The 17,012-nt window shown below is 42.8% G+C and overlaps 1 protein-coding gene across 3 annotated transcripts in view; it reads right to left on the bottom strand.

The window, feature by feature from the left end:
- The window catches only part of CAPN15 (calpain 15), a 776,524-nt gene that overhangs the window by 468,810 nt on the left and 290,702 nt on the right, over positions 1–17,012 (bottom strand). For all 3 annotated transcript variants that reach the window (XM_069646897.1, XM_069646898.1, XM_069646899.1), the window contains one exon: positions 1,999–2,207. In XM_069646897.1, the coding sequence (XP_069502998.1) occupies positions 1,999–2,207 (209 nt within the window). The remainder of the gene's footprint in view (positions 1–1,998; positions 2,208–17,012) is intronic.

The following is a 17,012-nucleotide window of genomic DNA, read 5'->3' as shown; positions in this document are numbered from 1 at the left end:
GTCTGGACCAAGTTTACAAATCCTGTCAGGACGATAGATTTGAATGTTATCACTTAGCATATGCGCACAAAAGTTTAATTTGGACTAAACAAACCATTGGCTCAGTCATATTAATTTATTTTATGGAATCACTAAAGAAAATCCTAAAACAAATGTTTCTCAAACTGAAAAAGTTCTACTTCCTGGTTTAAACTATACCGCTTTTGAGAAAGAACAGAAATCTTAAACAGTCCTTTTCGAGATATATAGAGACAGAAATACTTTCCAGCTGCGCATGATGGAAACAATGACTGGCCTCCGAGTCATAAGGACTCTGAATATGTCAATTTCAATGCAGGTCCAGCTTGCTTGAATTTTCAAAATTCTATCTATTTAAATCATTATTGGGTGATGCAGGCTCCTTTGGCCCATAGCACAACAGGCCTGTATTTAGATAGTTATCAGGTGAGAAGTAAACAAATATATATTTTTTAAAAGTCCTTTTCATTCTGGCATTTGATTCTTTAATGATTTTGAATACCTCCTCTGGTGCAATCTGTGACCCAGGATCTGTTAAATTGAATCATGCCAGAGAAATGCGGATAAGACCGAATAAGTGCTTTCTTATTCCAGCTATTTATTTTTGTATTTCTGGTTAGGATCCAAGTCTGTATTTTATATGATTACATGTGATGCACCTTTGCTTCTTCCAGTGGCATTACACATATTTTGAAGATTTTTTTGTTCTACTTCCCTCTACAGTGTGTTGCAATGCTAGATTATAGGCTTAGCTCATAGACCTACACTCTTCCGGTGATGATTCTGGCATTTTTACTGTGGTGGTGGTGCCCTGGTGCGGCACTATTGAAACATACTTTACTAAAGACAATTTTCTAGGTCTGTTTTACTTGGGAACAGATGCTGATCTTCATTCCTATTAGAATTGATGTGCGGGTATTCAAGGTAATAATTACTTGCTTAAAATTGGTAGACCCCACTTTTGATAAAGACTCAGCCACTAATGTGAGAGGCTACGAGTTAAAACTGGTCTGCTGTTGTATAATTAGGATTTGAACACACATTTTTGGCAGGTTTTTAAAAAAATGACATTTTGCTCTATTTTGTGTTGTTTATACTCACTACTTTGAATTATTTCTACTGGTCCTTTTCTGTCCAATTTTATTTATGCCAAAATGTTCTCTGGATTAGGTCTGCAACTGGGGTTAACGTTGATTGATTTGAGATTAAAATGTGTTCCATTTCTTTCTCCTTTCTAAGTATAGTTTTATTTTTCAGATTCTTGGAGACTTTTTGGCTAGTGAGGAAGTCATTTAGATTCAGTAACCACAAATTTATTCAGATGATACAATTTTTCCTTTTAGTATATTAATTTTCCATTATGTTCGACTTATTGGGAAGCACATTCTGTTTTGTACAAAATTAAATAGCTATGCCTGGAGGGTTAATCTGTTATTGAACTGTGAAAATTGCCAAGGACTACTTTGGATTGGTTTCAGATCATAAACATTTCTGAAAGAAGTATGATGGGGAAAATCTGCAATAACTAAAGTAGCTTTCAGCAGGACTCAGAGTAATGTTCACACTTCTATTAATGTACAAGGCCATTCATGTAAAACAAATACATACTTTGAGCCACGCTATGCAAGCAGATTCACACATTAACATCTACAAGATCTACAAAAATGTTACGCTCATCAACCAATCATTGCATGGCATTACCAAATTTCAAAATGTGCAATGTTTGAAAATGCACAACAATTCAGGAACCAACCGACTGGATGAACGTGGCAACACAGATAGGAGCTGTGGGAGATCTTGTGTCTGCCAGAAAAATTATAAATACTTGGCTCTCTTAAAGAAAGCCTAGTCCAACCCCTATTGCCGACTCACCCATATTCATAACACTTGGCACAAGCACTCAAATACAGACGTTTAGACTAATTCTCATCTGTGCATCAAATCATGCAAATCAATATAGTGGAAAAACAATGACATTACCAGCAGTTGCCCAGCAGCCCCTGCAAAATGTCTGAGGGCCGGGGAGTACGGAAGACCGACCACTTAACCTTGTGATCTTTGGGGATGCTTCCATTGATTTCATGTGGCCGCAACCACTGTTTCACTCGCTGCTGGACGCTGTCCCCTTCAGGAAAGCCCACAGATTTCGGTCCTGGGGGAAAACTGTCATCAACAAAGTTCACCTTGTTCTGCAAGTAGAGAAAGACATGGAATCCAATCAGAGGAGAAGAATTCCAATTCACTCAGTAACGGAATCCCACTTCCTTTGCACCTTATTTTCTTTTTAAACCTCACTGGGGGCAAAACAATACATCTCCAAAGAAGAAATATGATCTTGGTGCTCACCGGTATAATGTTGACTGTGAAAGCCCATACTAGTACATTGCCCATATTAAGTGGAAAGTGAGGAGGTGGGATTCTGCGCCCTGACATTTCACTGAAGGCTGGGTTTGGCTTGTTTGGATCCACCGCGACAACCATATTACACATACAAAAACCTGATATGAAAACATTGCATTGGCAGTGCCACATGTAGGTATCATTTTCACCCTCCACCCCTTATCCACCGTCATCTTATTCAATTTACAGTAGATTTACAGTTAATCACATTTTCAGATTTGCAAATTATTTGTTTCATTTCTTTTTTTAAATGTATAATTGATCTTTCACAACTGCGAGAAACCAAAGAGTATCTCACCCGTTAGTCCTCGGGGACTTGTCCCCCAGGTAGCCAGGAAACGGCCATCGTTCTGGGATCCAGTTCCTGGGGGTGGACCAGTGCAGGAGGATCACCTGGGTGAGGGGTCTTCGGGGGAGTGTGAGTGAGATAGCAGATGGTGAGACGCAGTATTCCCCCCTCTTTTGTTCATCTACCCCATCCTATTTTCTAGGATTTACCGAAGTCCCAACCCGTCAACCCCCTTTTATGCAAAACACTTGGCTGAGGAAGAGGGTGACTAAGAGTAACCAGATTAACACTCTCACATCACACTGGACATGTCCCGTTAATCGGGTCAGGCAAAGTCAGCCACTTCACCCTAAGTGCATACACCGGATACCAGTTAGCTCTCTCCACTTTACTAATTTATACTGCACAAATCATGGACCCATAGGCTTGAGGGCACCAAAACAACAAAAAAGACCAACAACAAATGAGCAGATAAAATCCAGGCTAGACAAAAGAATTTAAAAGAAAGAGCGGGTTCAATTAATAGAGTTTTTCATTTCTTCCTAAAAAGTTCAGCAGACTCCCCCCGAGTTCTGGAGGAAGTCCATTCCAAGCTTGTGGAGCCGCATTCTGAAAGGTTCCATTTGTGGCTTTGATGGGGTTACATCTGGGCAAGGCCTGCCGATCGGTGTTGATGGACCTAAGGAATCTCACATGTGTTTTGCTCGTTGTGCAGGTCCAGTAAGTAGGAGGGCATCTTGCCCAGTCGACATTTGTGGGTGATTAGCAACAGGCGATATAGTAACCTTGACTCGACTGGGAGCCAGTGCAGACCTCGTCTCACCTCAGAAATATGGTCTCTCCAAGCAGTACCAGTAACCACTCTTACTGCGCTATACTGTATTACCTGTAATCGGTTACAGTCCCCTTTATTGATACCGTACAATAGACTGAAGCAGTAGTCAATTTTAGCACCAACTATAGCCCTTGCAATGGTCTCCGCATTGGACTGTGTGATAAAAGGACGCCGATGGGCCAAGAACTTGATAAAATAAGCTGAGGATGAAACAAGATTGCTAACATGGTTTTTCATGTTAAGATGTTGACCAAGGAAGACGGCCAGCGTCTTAACCTTTTGGACAGCAATTCTGCTGTCCTCTACACAAAAGCTCTCATAAAAAGGTTTAAATTTCCTAACCATATTAGGAGTACCCACGACCAAGAGCACAGTTTTATCTCTATTCCGAGGAAGGGCATTCTGTACCATCCAATTTTCAATGAGGTTGTATACTTTGAGGTGGAATTCATCTTTACCACAAGTACCTGTGAGAGGGATGACACACCGAGTGTCATCAGCGTAGTTCGTAAACGCTATCCCATTTTGCTCTAGAAGCGCAAAGAATGGTACCGTAAAGAAGTTGTATAGGCAAGGTGAAATGCAGGCTCCCTGGGGTACACCAAATTCCAAGATTGTGGGGAGAGCTTCTGCCTCACAACAATAAACCCTGCATTGCCGATTGCTCAAGAATGAAGAAATCGTTCGAAAAGTTCACCACTTCCTTCAACCTGGTGGTCAGAATGGAATGATCCACGAGGTCGAAAGGCTTCTGACAAATCCAAGAGCATCAGGGGAGATGACATACCATTGTCCATGCGATCCAATAATCTGGCGTTCAGTTCTAACCGGGCGGCCTCAGTCCCAAATCCCTGCCAAAACCTGGATTGATATTTATTAAGGATAGGATGAGCATTAAGATGAAAAGAGATTTGGACATAAGCTACCGGAGCCAAGATCTGAAGCAGGAATGGGGTATTTGTGATGGCTCTAAGGTTTAGAGGGATGTCATCCAGTAAGCCTGTTTTTTTTTTAAATGGGTGTTATGCATGCCTTTTTTAGCCCCAAAAGACACAGAATTTTCTTGGAAAGAGGCATTTACAAACAGCATCTAACAAAATGGGAGAGCAAGTGTTAATGAGGACTGCTGAGCAGGGATCTCCTTTACAAGTTGTAGTTTTGAGGTGTTCTATGATTTTGGCTAATTCAGATATAGGTACGGCCTTAAACCTGAAATGAGGAATCAGGTTTTTATTTTACTAAGATGACATTGTCGCTAGACCTTAAAGGTTTGGAATGACACCCTCTTTTTTGGGCAATATTTGCCTTGATTTTGTTGAGTTTGCCCTGCATGGCTTCTCGAATTGAAGAACACCAAGCAACATCCTTAGTTACAGAACCAGTGTGCTGAATATACACGGTTTGCTGCTCTTTAAGGATTTTATATAATTCCTTTACTTCAGATTGTGCACTCTGAATTCTGGTATTAAGGGTGTTTTTGGCATTGAAAATAGCCAATTTGTATTCTTTAGCTGCCCTTCTACAGGCTGACAGAGTCAAACGAGAATGGTGAGATTCCTATTACGTGCATCTTTTCGGAATTTCTTTTTAAGAGTTGCAGGAGTGTTTGAGGTATTAACAAAAGATGAGAGCATTAGATAGCTCTTCAGCTGTGTCTTAATTTGATATTCATAATAGCTGGTCTGAGCAAGGGTTCGATGCGCTCCCGAGTAAGATTCCTCTGGTTTGTATACAAAAACGCTTGCTTGTGCAAGCCTCTTAATTTGACTGGGAATTCGGATTGCACCGTAAAATGTACAAACGAATGGTCTGACCAGGGACATGCTAGTACATGAAGATCTTTTGTAATGATGTCAAGAGTAGAGACCCAGTAAAGGGTGTGCCCCTTGCAGTGGGTGGGTTCATAAACCTTGTGTGTGAAGCCCATGATTGGACAAGGCGCACTCCAGGTCTGCGGCTGTACAATCCAATTCCTGCCCAAGCAAAAGTTTGAAATCGCCCAATGCTATAAATCTAGTTTTTGGGCTTAAGAAATGGAAGGATAAGGTTAGAGAGAACAGTGGTAAAATCCTCTGTTTCTGTAAGGGGTCTGTAAAGCAGAAGGAGGTTGATGGAGGACTCGGCATTAATCCCAATTTAAACAAATGTTAACTCTATACCTTCAATATGGAGCGTGGCAACATGGCCGCTTGAGTGGATGCGTTCAGCGAAGGCTCCCGCGGATCCGATATCGATCCTGGGACATGTAGGTGCTTTAACTGTGCTGCATGTACCTGCCACACACCCATGGAATCATGAACATATGGAGCATAATCGGAACGTAAAAAGGGCCGGATCCGTCGCAGAACGAGTATGGAACAGAGGATGGAAGAATTGTGATGCCCGTGTCTCGGGGCTCACCAAGATGGCGGATGGCACACAAAGGGCCATAAAATTTGGCCGCCGCATCTGGAGAGGGGGCAGACCAGGCGCAGCTGAGACCACGCCTGTCGCATCCTGGAGAGACGATTGGAGCTTGGCGTGTACGCCAGTAGAGGACCACCCATGCTGGCGGGATAGGACCCTGCCGGGTCAGGAAGCTGGTGCTGGAGCCCGCGAAGGGTGTTGGTGAGCGAGATCGCGAAGGGGCGAAGCGGAGGTGGATTGCCCCCCGGACTGTGGTGGCGTCCGCGCATGGGACGATGAAATTCCAAGTTTCGTGTCCGGTGCTGGTTAACTGGCAGCGCCGATGCTGATCGGAGGGGGGCCCCCCAAAGCATTGTGGCCCTGAGAAACGCAGTCGCAGAGAGCGGCGCCAGCCTGGGGAGAGGCCTCGACTAGCGCGCTGCGGGGTCGCTTGCCCTGTGCCGCCACGGCAGTGGACGCAAGGTCAGTGAAAGCAACTGGGACCGGCCCCGGAGGCTGGGGCCCTGCTCGGCGGCGAGAGGCCCGAGGAGGTGGGCACAGCACTTGACAAGCAGAGCGCAGCTGGTCCCCCACGGACACCCACAGGTGGGGCAGCGCGGGCACTCACAGCTACAAACTGATCTGAAGGACATGGGCCCTGATCTGAAGGACTGGGTCCCTGATCATTGCAGCACACAGGGCTACCGAACTGCATATCTCCTTCGGATTGCTCTGGCTGAGGGGGGGGACACAAGTGCCACAGCACAATGATACGAACATGTCGCACTGTGGTTGGTGATACTGCAGGCAGGAAGCCTGGACGGGGCCAATGATCTGGCGTCCAGCGCCTGGGGACATTGTTGGTCAGGGCACTGTGCTGTGGCCTCCACATTGTATGCCACAGTGGGCACGCGTGCAAATAGAGCCGCTGGGATGGGGTTCCAGCTTCAAGAGATCGAGGGTGAGTTCTCAGAACCACTTTGTGTTTGTGAATGGCGACCACAGCTTGCAGTTGCATTCTCCAAATCAGACAATAGTATTCATAGCAAATATCTTCTCAATGGGTACAAGAAAGAGGCAAAAAGCAGCAAGTATATCTAGTACAGAAGGTTTACCTAACCCAACTAATGACAATCATTTAAATCCATAGATCAAATTGTTCATAATAAACAAATCAACTTGTTTCGGCTTGGGTATTATAAATCAAAGCCAGATAATAAAGATAGTTGTGCCCAGATGAAACTATGAACTGTAATGTTTCTTTTCAATGTACTGAGAATTTGAAGTCATCTTAGAATATTTGATTATACTTCTTCGCGTGAAGTGAAAAAGAAAGGGAAGAAGGGGAAACAAATTCCACCATCAGCAGTATTGTTGTGGCGATAGTGAATATTAGGGTAGGGGTTGAAATTAGGACTTGTTGACCAGGAGCAAAAAGCAGCTCCTGGGTATCGAGCAAGCCTGTTAGGCAGGAGATACCTCTGAGGAACCAGGAGCCAGTACATAGTGTACAGCTAATCTAACTTGTGCGCAAAATGCCAACTACCTTTGCTTTCCATTACATTTTATGGAATGGGCTTTAAATACTCTGGAGGTTGGTCCTTTATTCTTTTTATACACATTCCCTAACCGTTACAGTTAATATCAAATAGCTATGTGTGGATAGCACAACTTGCCTGGGGAGTCAATATTCCTTTATGCATTGGCTTCAAAAGAAACCCCATAATCTTTTTCTGAACTGTGTTGAGGTCCCAAACGGGAGGTAAAAGCCTTTAACAAAGGAACTTTCCTGCATGATGGTTTTTGTTGGGACGTAGTGCAGGTGGGCTAGCACTGCTGGATGTACCTTAAGAGAGTTAAAAACCAACCCTGAGCCTAATAGATGTACTTAATATATATTACTGTTGGTGTGCAGTAAATGGGATGAGACACTTCTGAGTGCATCAGATGACAAAACGTTTCCACTTGCTGACATAACAGTGTCTAGTATTGGGTTTTATGCTTTCCTTCAGTATTTCCTTGCATCTTGTAGATAGTTGTAAAACTCTAGGACTTCAGGAAACATGCTGCCAAGCTTAATGTTTGTGAGCATGGATGTGTTAGTTGACCGTGTTGTTGCGTTAGTACATTATGTACTATTTGTAGTTTTACAGTTGGTTGTACTGCTTGCATCCTTGTGAGGTTGGGATACCATGTTTGTCTTGCCTGCATTGGCACATTCAATATTAGCATTAGCTGTTCTTGAAGTAGTAACTTGTGTGCTACCTTGCAGAGTAGCGGGCGGCGGAGACAGGGAATGTATGCAAATATCCCGGATGAACCTATCCATAGAGCATTCCCTAGTGACCCTTTCTTTGGGTACCCAGATACAAAGTTTTACATTTAGCGTTCTGGCCTGTTGCAAACAGGTGCCCTTCTGGCTGAGCCCACATCTTGAAGATTTGTTTGAATGAGTGTGCGTTGATTTACCACTCGTAGTTTTGTTGAAGCACTCTGCTTAGAAGGTCTGCCAGATAATTGGAATCAGCTTGGACGTGCTCGTCTTGCAAGTAAATTTTCTTTTTGACCCACCAATGCCATATGTCATGTGCTACGAGAGAGAGGGATTTGGAGCGGGTGCTGCCTTGTTTGTTTATGATGACACTGCTGTGGTGTTGTCTGTGTTCACTATTACACTCATGCTGTATGGATTGCTTTGAAAAGACAAAAGTGCCAGCCTTATAGGTAGGAGTTCTACAAATGTGTGTGTTCCTTTGTAAACATACTTCTTGTGCGGTGAGCTCTTGACTGTGTTCCTCTACCTAATGATCATTTGTTACTTTTGCTTGTGCGGGTTGATGCCCGAATGGTCCTCCCTTTAAAGAATGGTTTCTGTTCACCAATGCAGATCACTTACTACCTCGTGATACTACCACTAGATCGTACCATTCACCTGGCACCTGTGACCATTGCTGTGAACCACTTTTGAAAGGTACAATGTTTAGGCATGCGTGAGGTACTATGCAGATGCATAATGCCATCATGCTTAGGAGTTTCATTACCCATCTCACTGTTAACTGAGTTCCTACGAATAACAGGATTTGTGCTAAACTTTCTTTTGCCCTTTCTTGCGATGGGTAGGTTACTGATCTCTCTGTGTCCAGTATAGCACCAAGATATGGTTTCTTTTGTGTAGGCCAAAGGCTTACTTTTGAAATGTGCGCAAATAGTTTATTTTGATATTAGTCACAAAACGTACACCACAAATCTGACAACTGGTAAATACACATACATAAAACATCCATATATACATACATATAAAGATCCACTTTAATAAAATGCAGATCCATTATATAATTTTAAAGGTCACACAGACAGATAAGTAAAATAATCGGAGCAAATTGATCCACCAAGTTCAGTCAAATTAGCTGTTCTTACAAGTGCATTATGAAAGTTACCCATATTCCACGATTAACAATATTCTGAATATTCTGAATCAATCCCAAGTAATTTGGTGCACCATGAAAATATTGGCCAATAAAAGTTAGAATGCAAGCTACACACATTCGCCACAACTCTAAAGAGTAACCACTCACATTAGATCAGGACTTAAAATTCCTATTTTTTAAAATGGAAAAAGGATACATAAAAAGATTGGTTATGAGTTTGCCATCACATAAGCAGTTATTTTCTTCCAATCACATCTCATGTAAGAGAGTAATTACTTTATTTCACTACATCCTCGAATTGAAGGACGACATCTAATGCCCTATTAACATGCCTTATACCCTCCTGGATCAGTTAACTGCTTCAACCGCTGAAAGCTAAACTTTTTATATAGGGGTAGATAAACAGAAAATGCAAAACATTCTCAGTTGTTTTACAATCATGGCAATACTTTAGACATATTATTATGGCCCCATTTAGAAGAAAAGTGCCCAACCAGTACATACCCATTACGTAGTTTCATTAGGAACAGACAGCATCCCACCTATCGAAATGAGGCTTAAAGCATTTATTTTCTTCCTGCATAAATATTCTGTGGCCAGACTACTAGTTGGCACCGAATTGCTAATCTCAATATCGACTGTAAGAAACCTGAGGGCGTTTTCACAAGTAGTATCCGGGGATCCGTTTTTCAGATAGCCAGGGAACGGCCATCACTCTCAGATCCCATCCATGGGGCTGGACAAGCTAGAAGGATCACATGGGTAGAGGGTCCTTGAGGACTGCAGGGAGAGCGTCCAAAGGGTAGATATGGTATTCCCCCGTTCCGTGCCCCAATCCATCCTACCTCCCTCTCTGTCTATAGGATATTGTCAATCAAGTCCCGTCTTATTCCTTGACCCAACCTCAAGAAAAGGGAAGATAAAACTTCTAGGGAGACCAAACCCTTTCACAACCCTTGACATTAACCTTGTCTCGCCTTACTCAAAACCTAGAGAATATATTATAAACCCAAAAAAGACAGATGGAAACCATCAAACACAAAATCCCACCCACACTCCGCTTTTATGGGGTAGTTTCAATCTTAGCCCATCCCTCCCTCCCCCTTTCCAACATGTACTGAGACGAGGAAGAGACAACCGGGAGTTATAAGTATTACCCATAGGAACAACATAGGAATACAAAATGAGGCCTAGCATCTAACACCTTAGAATTGTCCCACTAAAAGAGTCAGACAAGGTCAGGCACTTTTCTCCAACTGTGCACACCTGACGCCACTTGACTCCAATGAGCACTATAAAAAGGTGTGGTTCTGCACAGGTGAAAGGACACGCTGGAGATGCAGTGTGGAGCATGGGAGCCAAGCAGCAGAAGGAAGCAGTGAGACCGGGTGAACCTGGAAAATAACAAGAGTGCAAGACGATGACCCAGTACTCGACTGCATGCTGCTGAACATGTTTAAATAACTGTTCGTTCCCTTGAGAGGTGTGACTGTCTCAAGGATGTCAGGAGGGGCAGGTGGTGAGACCCTGACCTCAACCCAAGCAACAGGAGGAAGATCGCTTGCCAGCTCCGCGCTTACCGGTGAGTTTCACAAGAAAGGAAGAGAGAAACTCAGTAATGTGCAGGTGGCTAGAGCGGAATTGAAATGTTGTTGCAAGCGGCATGAAAGTAAAGAAAGTTCAAAGGAAAGCATATTGCAGAGTTAAAAGGAGAAATTAAGTTTAAAAATGAAAGGCGCTAGAGGAACAGAGACAAGAAAAGCAAAATAAACGCAGAGTGTGTGCAAGCAACCCGAAAACAAGGAAGGGGTGTAAGCGACCTTAAATCAAGAAAAGGGTGCAAGTGAGCCTGATAAAAAGGAAAGAGGGTGTAAGAGGCATAGTCAAGAGAAAAGAGCAGGAAACCGGTGCAAGTGTGCAGTTACCCAGTAAAGCAGGAAGAAAGTATGAAAGTCATGGAAAGTGTGAAAAGGGGTGCAGGAAACCCCAACACAAGAAAGTTAAGAGACAAAGTATTTATCAGAGTGGTCACGCTAAGGAGGAGCAAAGTTCCTGCGTTCTCGAAAGTCTATGATACTGACCTTAGAAGAACTGTGATTAACAAAGGGCACATCCAGACAAGCAGAACTTTTGTGTTACATAAAAGGAGGCATAAGCTTATGGAACGGACCCCGGAGAAGCCTACGAGGAACTGTGTTGTAGTCGGTTTAAAACTTGAAAGAATTGGAGCTTGGGGAAGGGAATCCCAAGGAACTGGAGACCTTGAACGTTCTTTGACAATATTGCAAGAATCATGTGGAGAAGGTTTCACGAACAATCCTTTTTGATTGTGTTAATTTTTATGACATTGGCAAAACTACACCTGGAGGGAAAACCACCTAAAATCAGCCTTGGTTTATTTTATTTATTAATGTGATACAGTTTTATACATAGATAAAACTTTACACATAAGACAATCAGACAAGTCAATATAAAAAAACAAGAAAAAGAAACAAATTCTTCAGTGCATGTAAATATTTGTTGCAAAGACCTAGATTTCTTTTCATCTCCACAGATTTACTGAGACCGTTCCCATAGGAAAAAAGAATAGACGAGAACAAAACAGTAAAAAGAGAAAAAGAGATAAGATTAAGATATAAAGTAAACAACCAAACATGCAAGTAAATAAATATATATACAAATCACATATTTCAGTTCTAAACATCAAATCCTAGCTTTCTAGTTTTACTTCGAAAGGGACTGCAGGGTCACCAAGCCCGCCCTGGTGCAACAGTTCATACATGTTATTGCCTCACACCAAACATGGAATAAGACTAAATGCAATTTGGGATTAAGTGTATTGATGCATGGATACCAAAATTCCACTTGCCCTATATATTCAAGTCTATTGACAAACTTCCCAAGGTTTTTTGCACAACTTTTACTCATCAATCGCACCGTGTGAGTACATGTCGGGAGGTTTCTAGCTCCGTACGTGATTCACATATTCTGCAATACCTTTTGGTTTTCAGCAGGCCCAATTCTGGGCCTGTAGATTCCAAGGTAGGCAAATGGTTGATGCGTAGTAACGGGACAAAGCGCCTTAACGACTCAGAGGGGCGGAGACTTAAGTATGGCTAAGCCTTTTTATAAGTGAACAGAACATGTGCAATGAATTTATAGCTCTTCACATTTTCTAAGTACACATAGTTGTTCTGCCAATCCCATAGATTTAGGCGCTTATACAGAAGTCGAAGCAGATATTCATTGTCCTGACCCCACTCCGCGGACCAGCTTATTGCATTGAATAACATTCATTTGCGTTTCTAGGCAATGTTGTCTGCCGCCAGCGCGAAGATCTTCCTCAACCGCCATTAACAGACGGTTAATAGGGTTGTTTTTGATTCTGATATAGAGTTCTGCTCTCCTTCACAGAACAATTGCTTTAAGAGAGATTATTCCCAGCTCCAGCCTGATAACAGCCATAGGGATACATTGAGGGAGGCCAAGAATTCTTCTCCAAAACTTCCCCTCTACTAGCTGCAGCCAACTCAGATTCCTGTTAATCAGTGGGTCAAGACCATAAGTTACCATTGTTGCAAGGCAGTGTATGTACAACTGACGTGCAGCCCAGATGGAAAAACCACTCTGATCTCGGGTAAATTTATATATTAGGGCAGTAAATTGTGCGCCTTTATATTGTGGACCTGCATACAGGTGGTATAGTTACCCTTACTGTCAAAGTCCACACCCATATATTTATAGGAGTGCGTGTAGTTTATTTCGATCAATCCCACAAGCATATGGGACCTTGCTACCTTGCCCACCGTATAAAAGATAAGTTCCATTTTGCTGTGGTTGATGACCAACTCATTGATCTCTGCATATCACCAGAGCCGCTCAGCTAATCTGAGAATTCCATTGAACGTGTGATCTAGAACACAAGATCATCCGCATACGCCAATATTGTAAAAATTTCTTGAACCAATTTTCGGCGGGCAATTATTAATTCCCGAAGATACTCAGGAGCATCAGAGACAAAAAGATTGTACAATATAGGGGCAGTTACACACCCATGCTTTACACCTCTCAGCTGCGGGATAGAATTGGTAATAGACCCACGATTGTCTAATCAGAGTTGTATCGTAGTGTTGGTATGGAGGAGCTCCAGATAGTACAGAAGAGGCTCCGGGCAGGTTAGGGTTCTCAGTTTGCTCCACAATATTTCTTTTTGTAACAACTATTTTCTTTTAAGAAGACTTCCAACCCCATTTTGTCAAAGAGGGCAAGCATAGGTTAAGACACAGGCGGATTTTGTTTTGTAGTTGGACATCAACGGCCCTTAGAAACATCAGTTGAGCGAACAATCCCTTTAGAATTGGGGCCAGTTAGGTATTACACCAGGGAACTTTATTAAATAAAGGTTTTCAAACTGTTACTTTTGAGTCTGTCTCTCTTGAAACCATGCCGGTCCCACACGACCCAATCATCAAATGCCTTGATTTGATTGAGAACCCATGTATTGCAGGTGAAACCAAAAATCGAATACACAGTTCGAAAAGCCTATCCTTTATATATTTTAACCAAGCTAATGCAGCTGCACCTGGCACTTCTAGAACATTTTGTAAAAACAAATCTTTCAGAGAATCGCTTGTGCAAATCTTCACCCCATAAAGCAACAGCTTTTTTAATTTTATGGGAGATGACCCTCAAACCAAGTTCAAGCATGGTCAACACTGTCAGAGCACTATATGGTAATGGCGCAGTCTTTTGGCAATAATGTTCTCCGTAATGTGGGTTGGATTCATATCAACGTAACTAACCCATGACCTCTGCCCCAGACAACTTGCATTGTAAAGATTTCAGCGGCAATTGATATTAGCCAGTTATCGAATTTCCTTGAGAATTTTAGCATGGCTTCGGCCCTGTGGCCCAACGTGGCACAGCTCTTCTTAACTAAATGTTTCCATGAAAGCAAATCATCTAACCTAATGCCTTAATAATGAACAGAATCAACCATCGCAATTGTTTTCCCCCAGCAAGCTAATTGATAAAATGGTATCAGCAGGGCCACCTGCCAGCTGCATGGAACACTACCTAAAATAAGTAATTAATTAAAGAACCTGGATCAAAACAGAAAACACATTTTCAGATGCTATTTAAATATATCGATTGGCATAAAATCTGGCCCTGGGGGGCTTTGCCCAGTATTTGTGAATGGATTGCTGCCTCAATCTCTGCAGACAAGAAAGGCACGAGTACTGAGCCACTTGATGCCCATCGATTACCGTGTTGGTTCACAATATCGTTGTGTTCAGCTACAGAGCATTTGAATAGAGGGCTAAAATGGAGAATCCAATCTTCTGGGGTAACGAGTCAGAAATCTGGTCCCTCTGGGCATTGCGCAACAAATTCCAAAAGGATCTCTCATTTGACAGTGTGGCCTCTCAACTCTAACCAAGCATTCTAGGTAAATTCCACCTTTTTCCTATTTATTAAATCTTTATATAATGCCCTATGCCTGACCACCAACTCGAGCCAACTGGCGAGGCTTTTTTCACTGCTGCTATGAAAGCCTTCTTTGCTGTACAACGCTCTGCATCATACCAAGTATAATTATTTGCTTTCGAAATGGCAGGGAGATGGTTGCATGACTTTGTTGTTACAAATGGTTTAGTCGCTTCCGAGATCTTGCTACAAAATGCAATTGGGTTTTGGGGGTAGGCTGGTTCCGCATACTCACTAAGCTTCACAGGCTTGTTTGCCAGTCTGAGGTCTAAAATGGGTCTTTTTGTCTTGTCCTTTTGGGGAACTAGAAAGTGGAGTGAATAAATGCCACAGTTCACCTGGTATTTCGGAAACTGATTTAATGGTGTTTAGAAAAAGAGCTTTGACTTCTTTCACTAGCAGTTTCTGGTGGTCTCACAGCATTTTTCTCTCACGCAGAGGTAGATTGTGCAGTTTTTCTAGTAACTATGCAGTCACGCTGGCCCACTGTGTCTAACATCCATTGATATGTTATTTACGGCACACCCCTCGATGTATGGGTGAATGTTATGCGTCCTACTGGGATAGAATGGGAAAGGACTAAAATGGCTGAGTCATTGTTTTGAGGAGAAGGACGCTCATCCTGAAGTTTGACCTCTGACTCTGCCCTGCGAGAATGGTGCGAGGGTGCAGAGTATGAGTATTGCTGGGGCTGTGACCCAGAGAACCAACTTGACCCTCTTTGGGTCAGTTGGGTTGATGCCTGTGTATATGGCGAGGCTCAAAAGGACCACTGGTTTGCAGAGGAACCTCTTGTTTGGTATTGCCATCCTGAAGTTTGTCTCAATGTCTTGAGGTTACCATAGTCCTTTGCCCTCTCTAGCGCTTCATCTACGGCTTTCCCCAAAGAGTTGTGAAACCTCAAAAGGTTGATCTGGCAGTGTTGCTCAAGTTTCAGCCTTAAAAACCTGTGACTCTTAGATAGGCATGTTGCAGGAGGACAGTAGTTCCCACTACCCGTCATCCTGCTCTCTCAGAAGAGTCTTGTATATTTTAATGGTGGCATGAGCTTTCCGTTTTAACTCTTGAATTATTTTCCTTAAGGTTTCCTGGAGTACTGGCAGTATTTGATTACCCAAATTCTTCCAGGCCATCCGTTTCTCTGTGTCCGGTGGATATTCTGTAACCGCCAGGGGTACATCAGTCCTCGTCATAGCTGCAGTCACAACCAACGAGTTAGTTGTTAGCTGACCCACAATCTAGATTGGGTCTGAGGTAGAGGGGTTGAACTTCATCTCTATTCTATGGTTTACTATTGTTTTGATTAAAGAGGCAGTAATCATCTTTTTTTACATTTTATTTTTACAGAAGCAAATAGAGAAATACCGTGAGATCTGTCTCTTTTCCATTGGAATGTCTTTAATAAAACCGACATCTTCATTTGTGACGATACCACATTGTTCCACTGCTCTAATACATGTGTACTGGAAACTATCTCCACTGAGTGAGGATGAAACCAGAGGCTGTCCTCATCTGGAGACAATGACATGGGTAGTATAGCTCAGTGGCAACACACTTGTCTTGGAAGCAAGACGCAGAGCAACACAGGTTCGAATCCCGGGTCTGCAGTTAGAAACCTCTTCGGTATTAGGAGCATTGTAAAAAATAATTATATAGTCATCTAGGCCTACATAGTCTTGGTATCTTGGTTGACATAGTCTTGGTATCCTGGCCTACATAATCTTGGTAACCCTGGTGCGAATCAGTGTCCCTGGTGTCTTTGTGGTAATCCTGATCAGCATATGGGTCATCTTGTGTGTTCAGGTGAGTCTGTAACCTTGTTTTCTTTTTTGAAGACCGATCTTGGTGCAAACCTAGCTGCCTTTTCCACTGTACTTTCATGGTGTTCCATGAAGGAAAGTATTCTGGACATGGTTTCTTTAAAATACTTCATGTCATCCTTTTTGATGTTGAGGGGTATCCTCGGATACTGTGAAATTTAAGATCTGGACTGTTTCGGCCTTGAACATCTTGATGCTGGCGTTCTTTTCTTCCCACTCCTCAGAATCATTGAAATGTCCACTAGGCCTTTCTACTGCAGAGAGCGTTTTTCGTCCTTCTGTGAATCCCTCCTTAACCAGTTGGTTTTGTGGGGTGGAGGTGAAACTGGCTGAAGTGTGTCTGGAATCCC

This window comes from Ambystoma mexicanum, chromosome 2q (assembly GCF_040938575.1).
Source record: "Ambystoma mexicanum isolate Mex_15411 chromosome 2q, UKY_AmexF1_1, whole genome shotgun sequence".
Classification (NCBI taxonomy): Eukaryota; Metazoa; Chordata; class Amphibia; order Caudata; family Ambystomatidae; genus Ambystoma; species Ambystoma mexicanum.
Note: the sequence above shows the minus strand (reverse complement) of the source record. Positions and strands in the feature narration are given on the sequence as shown.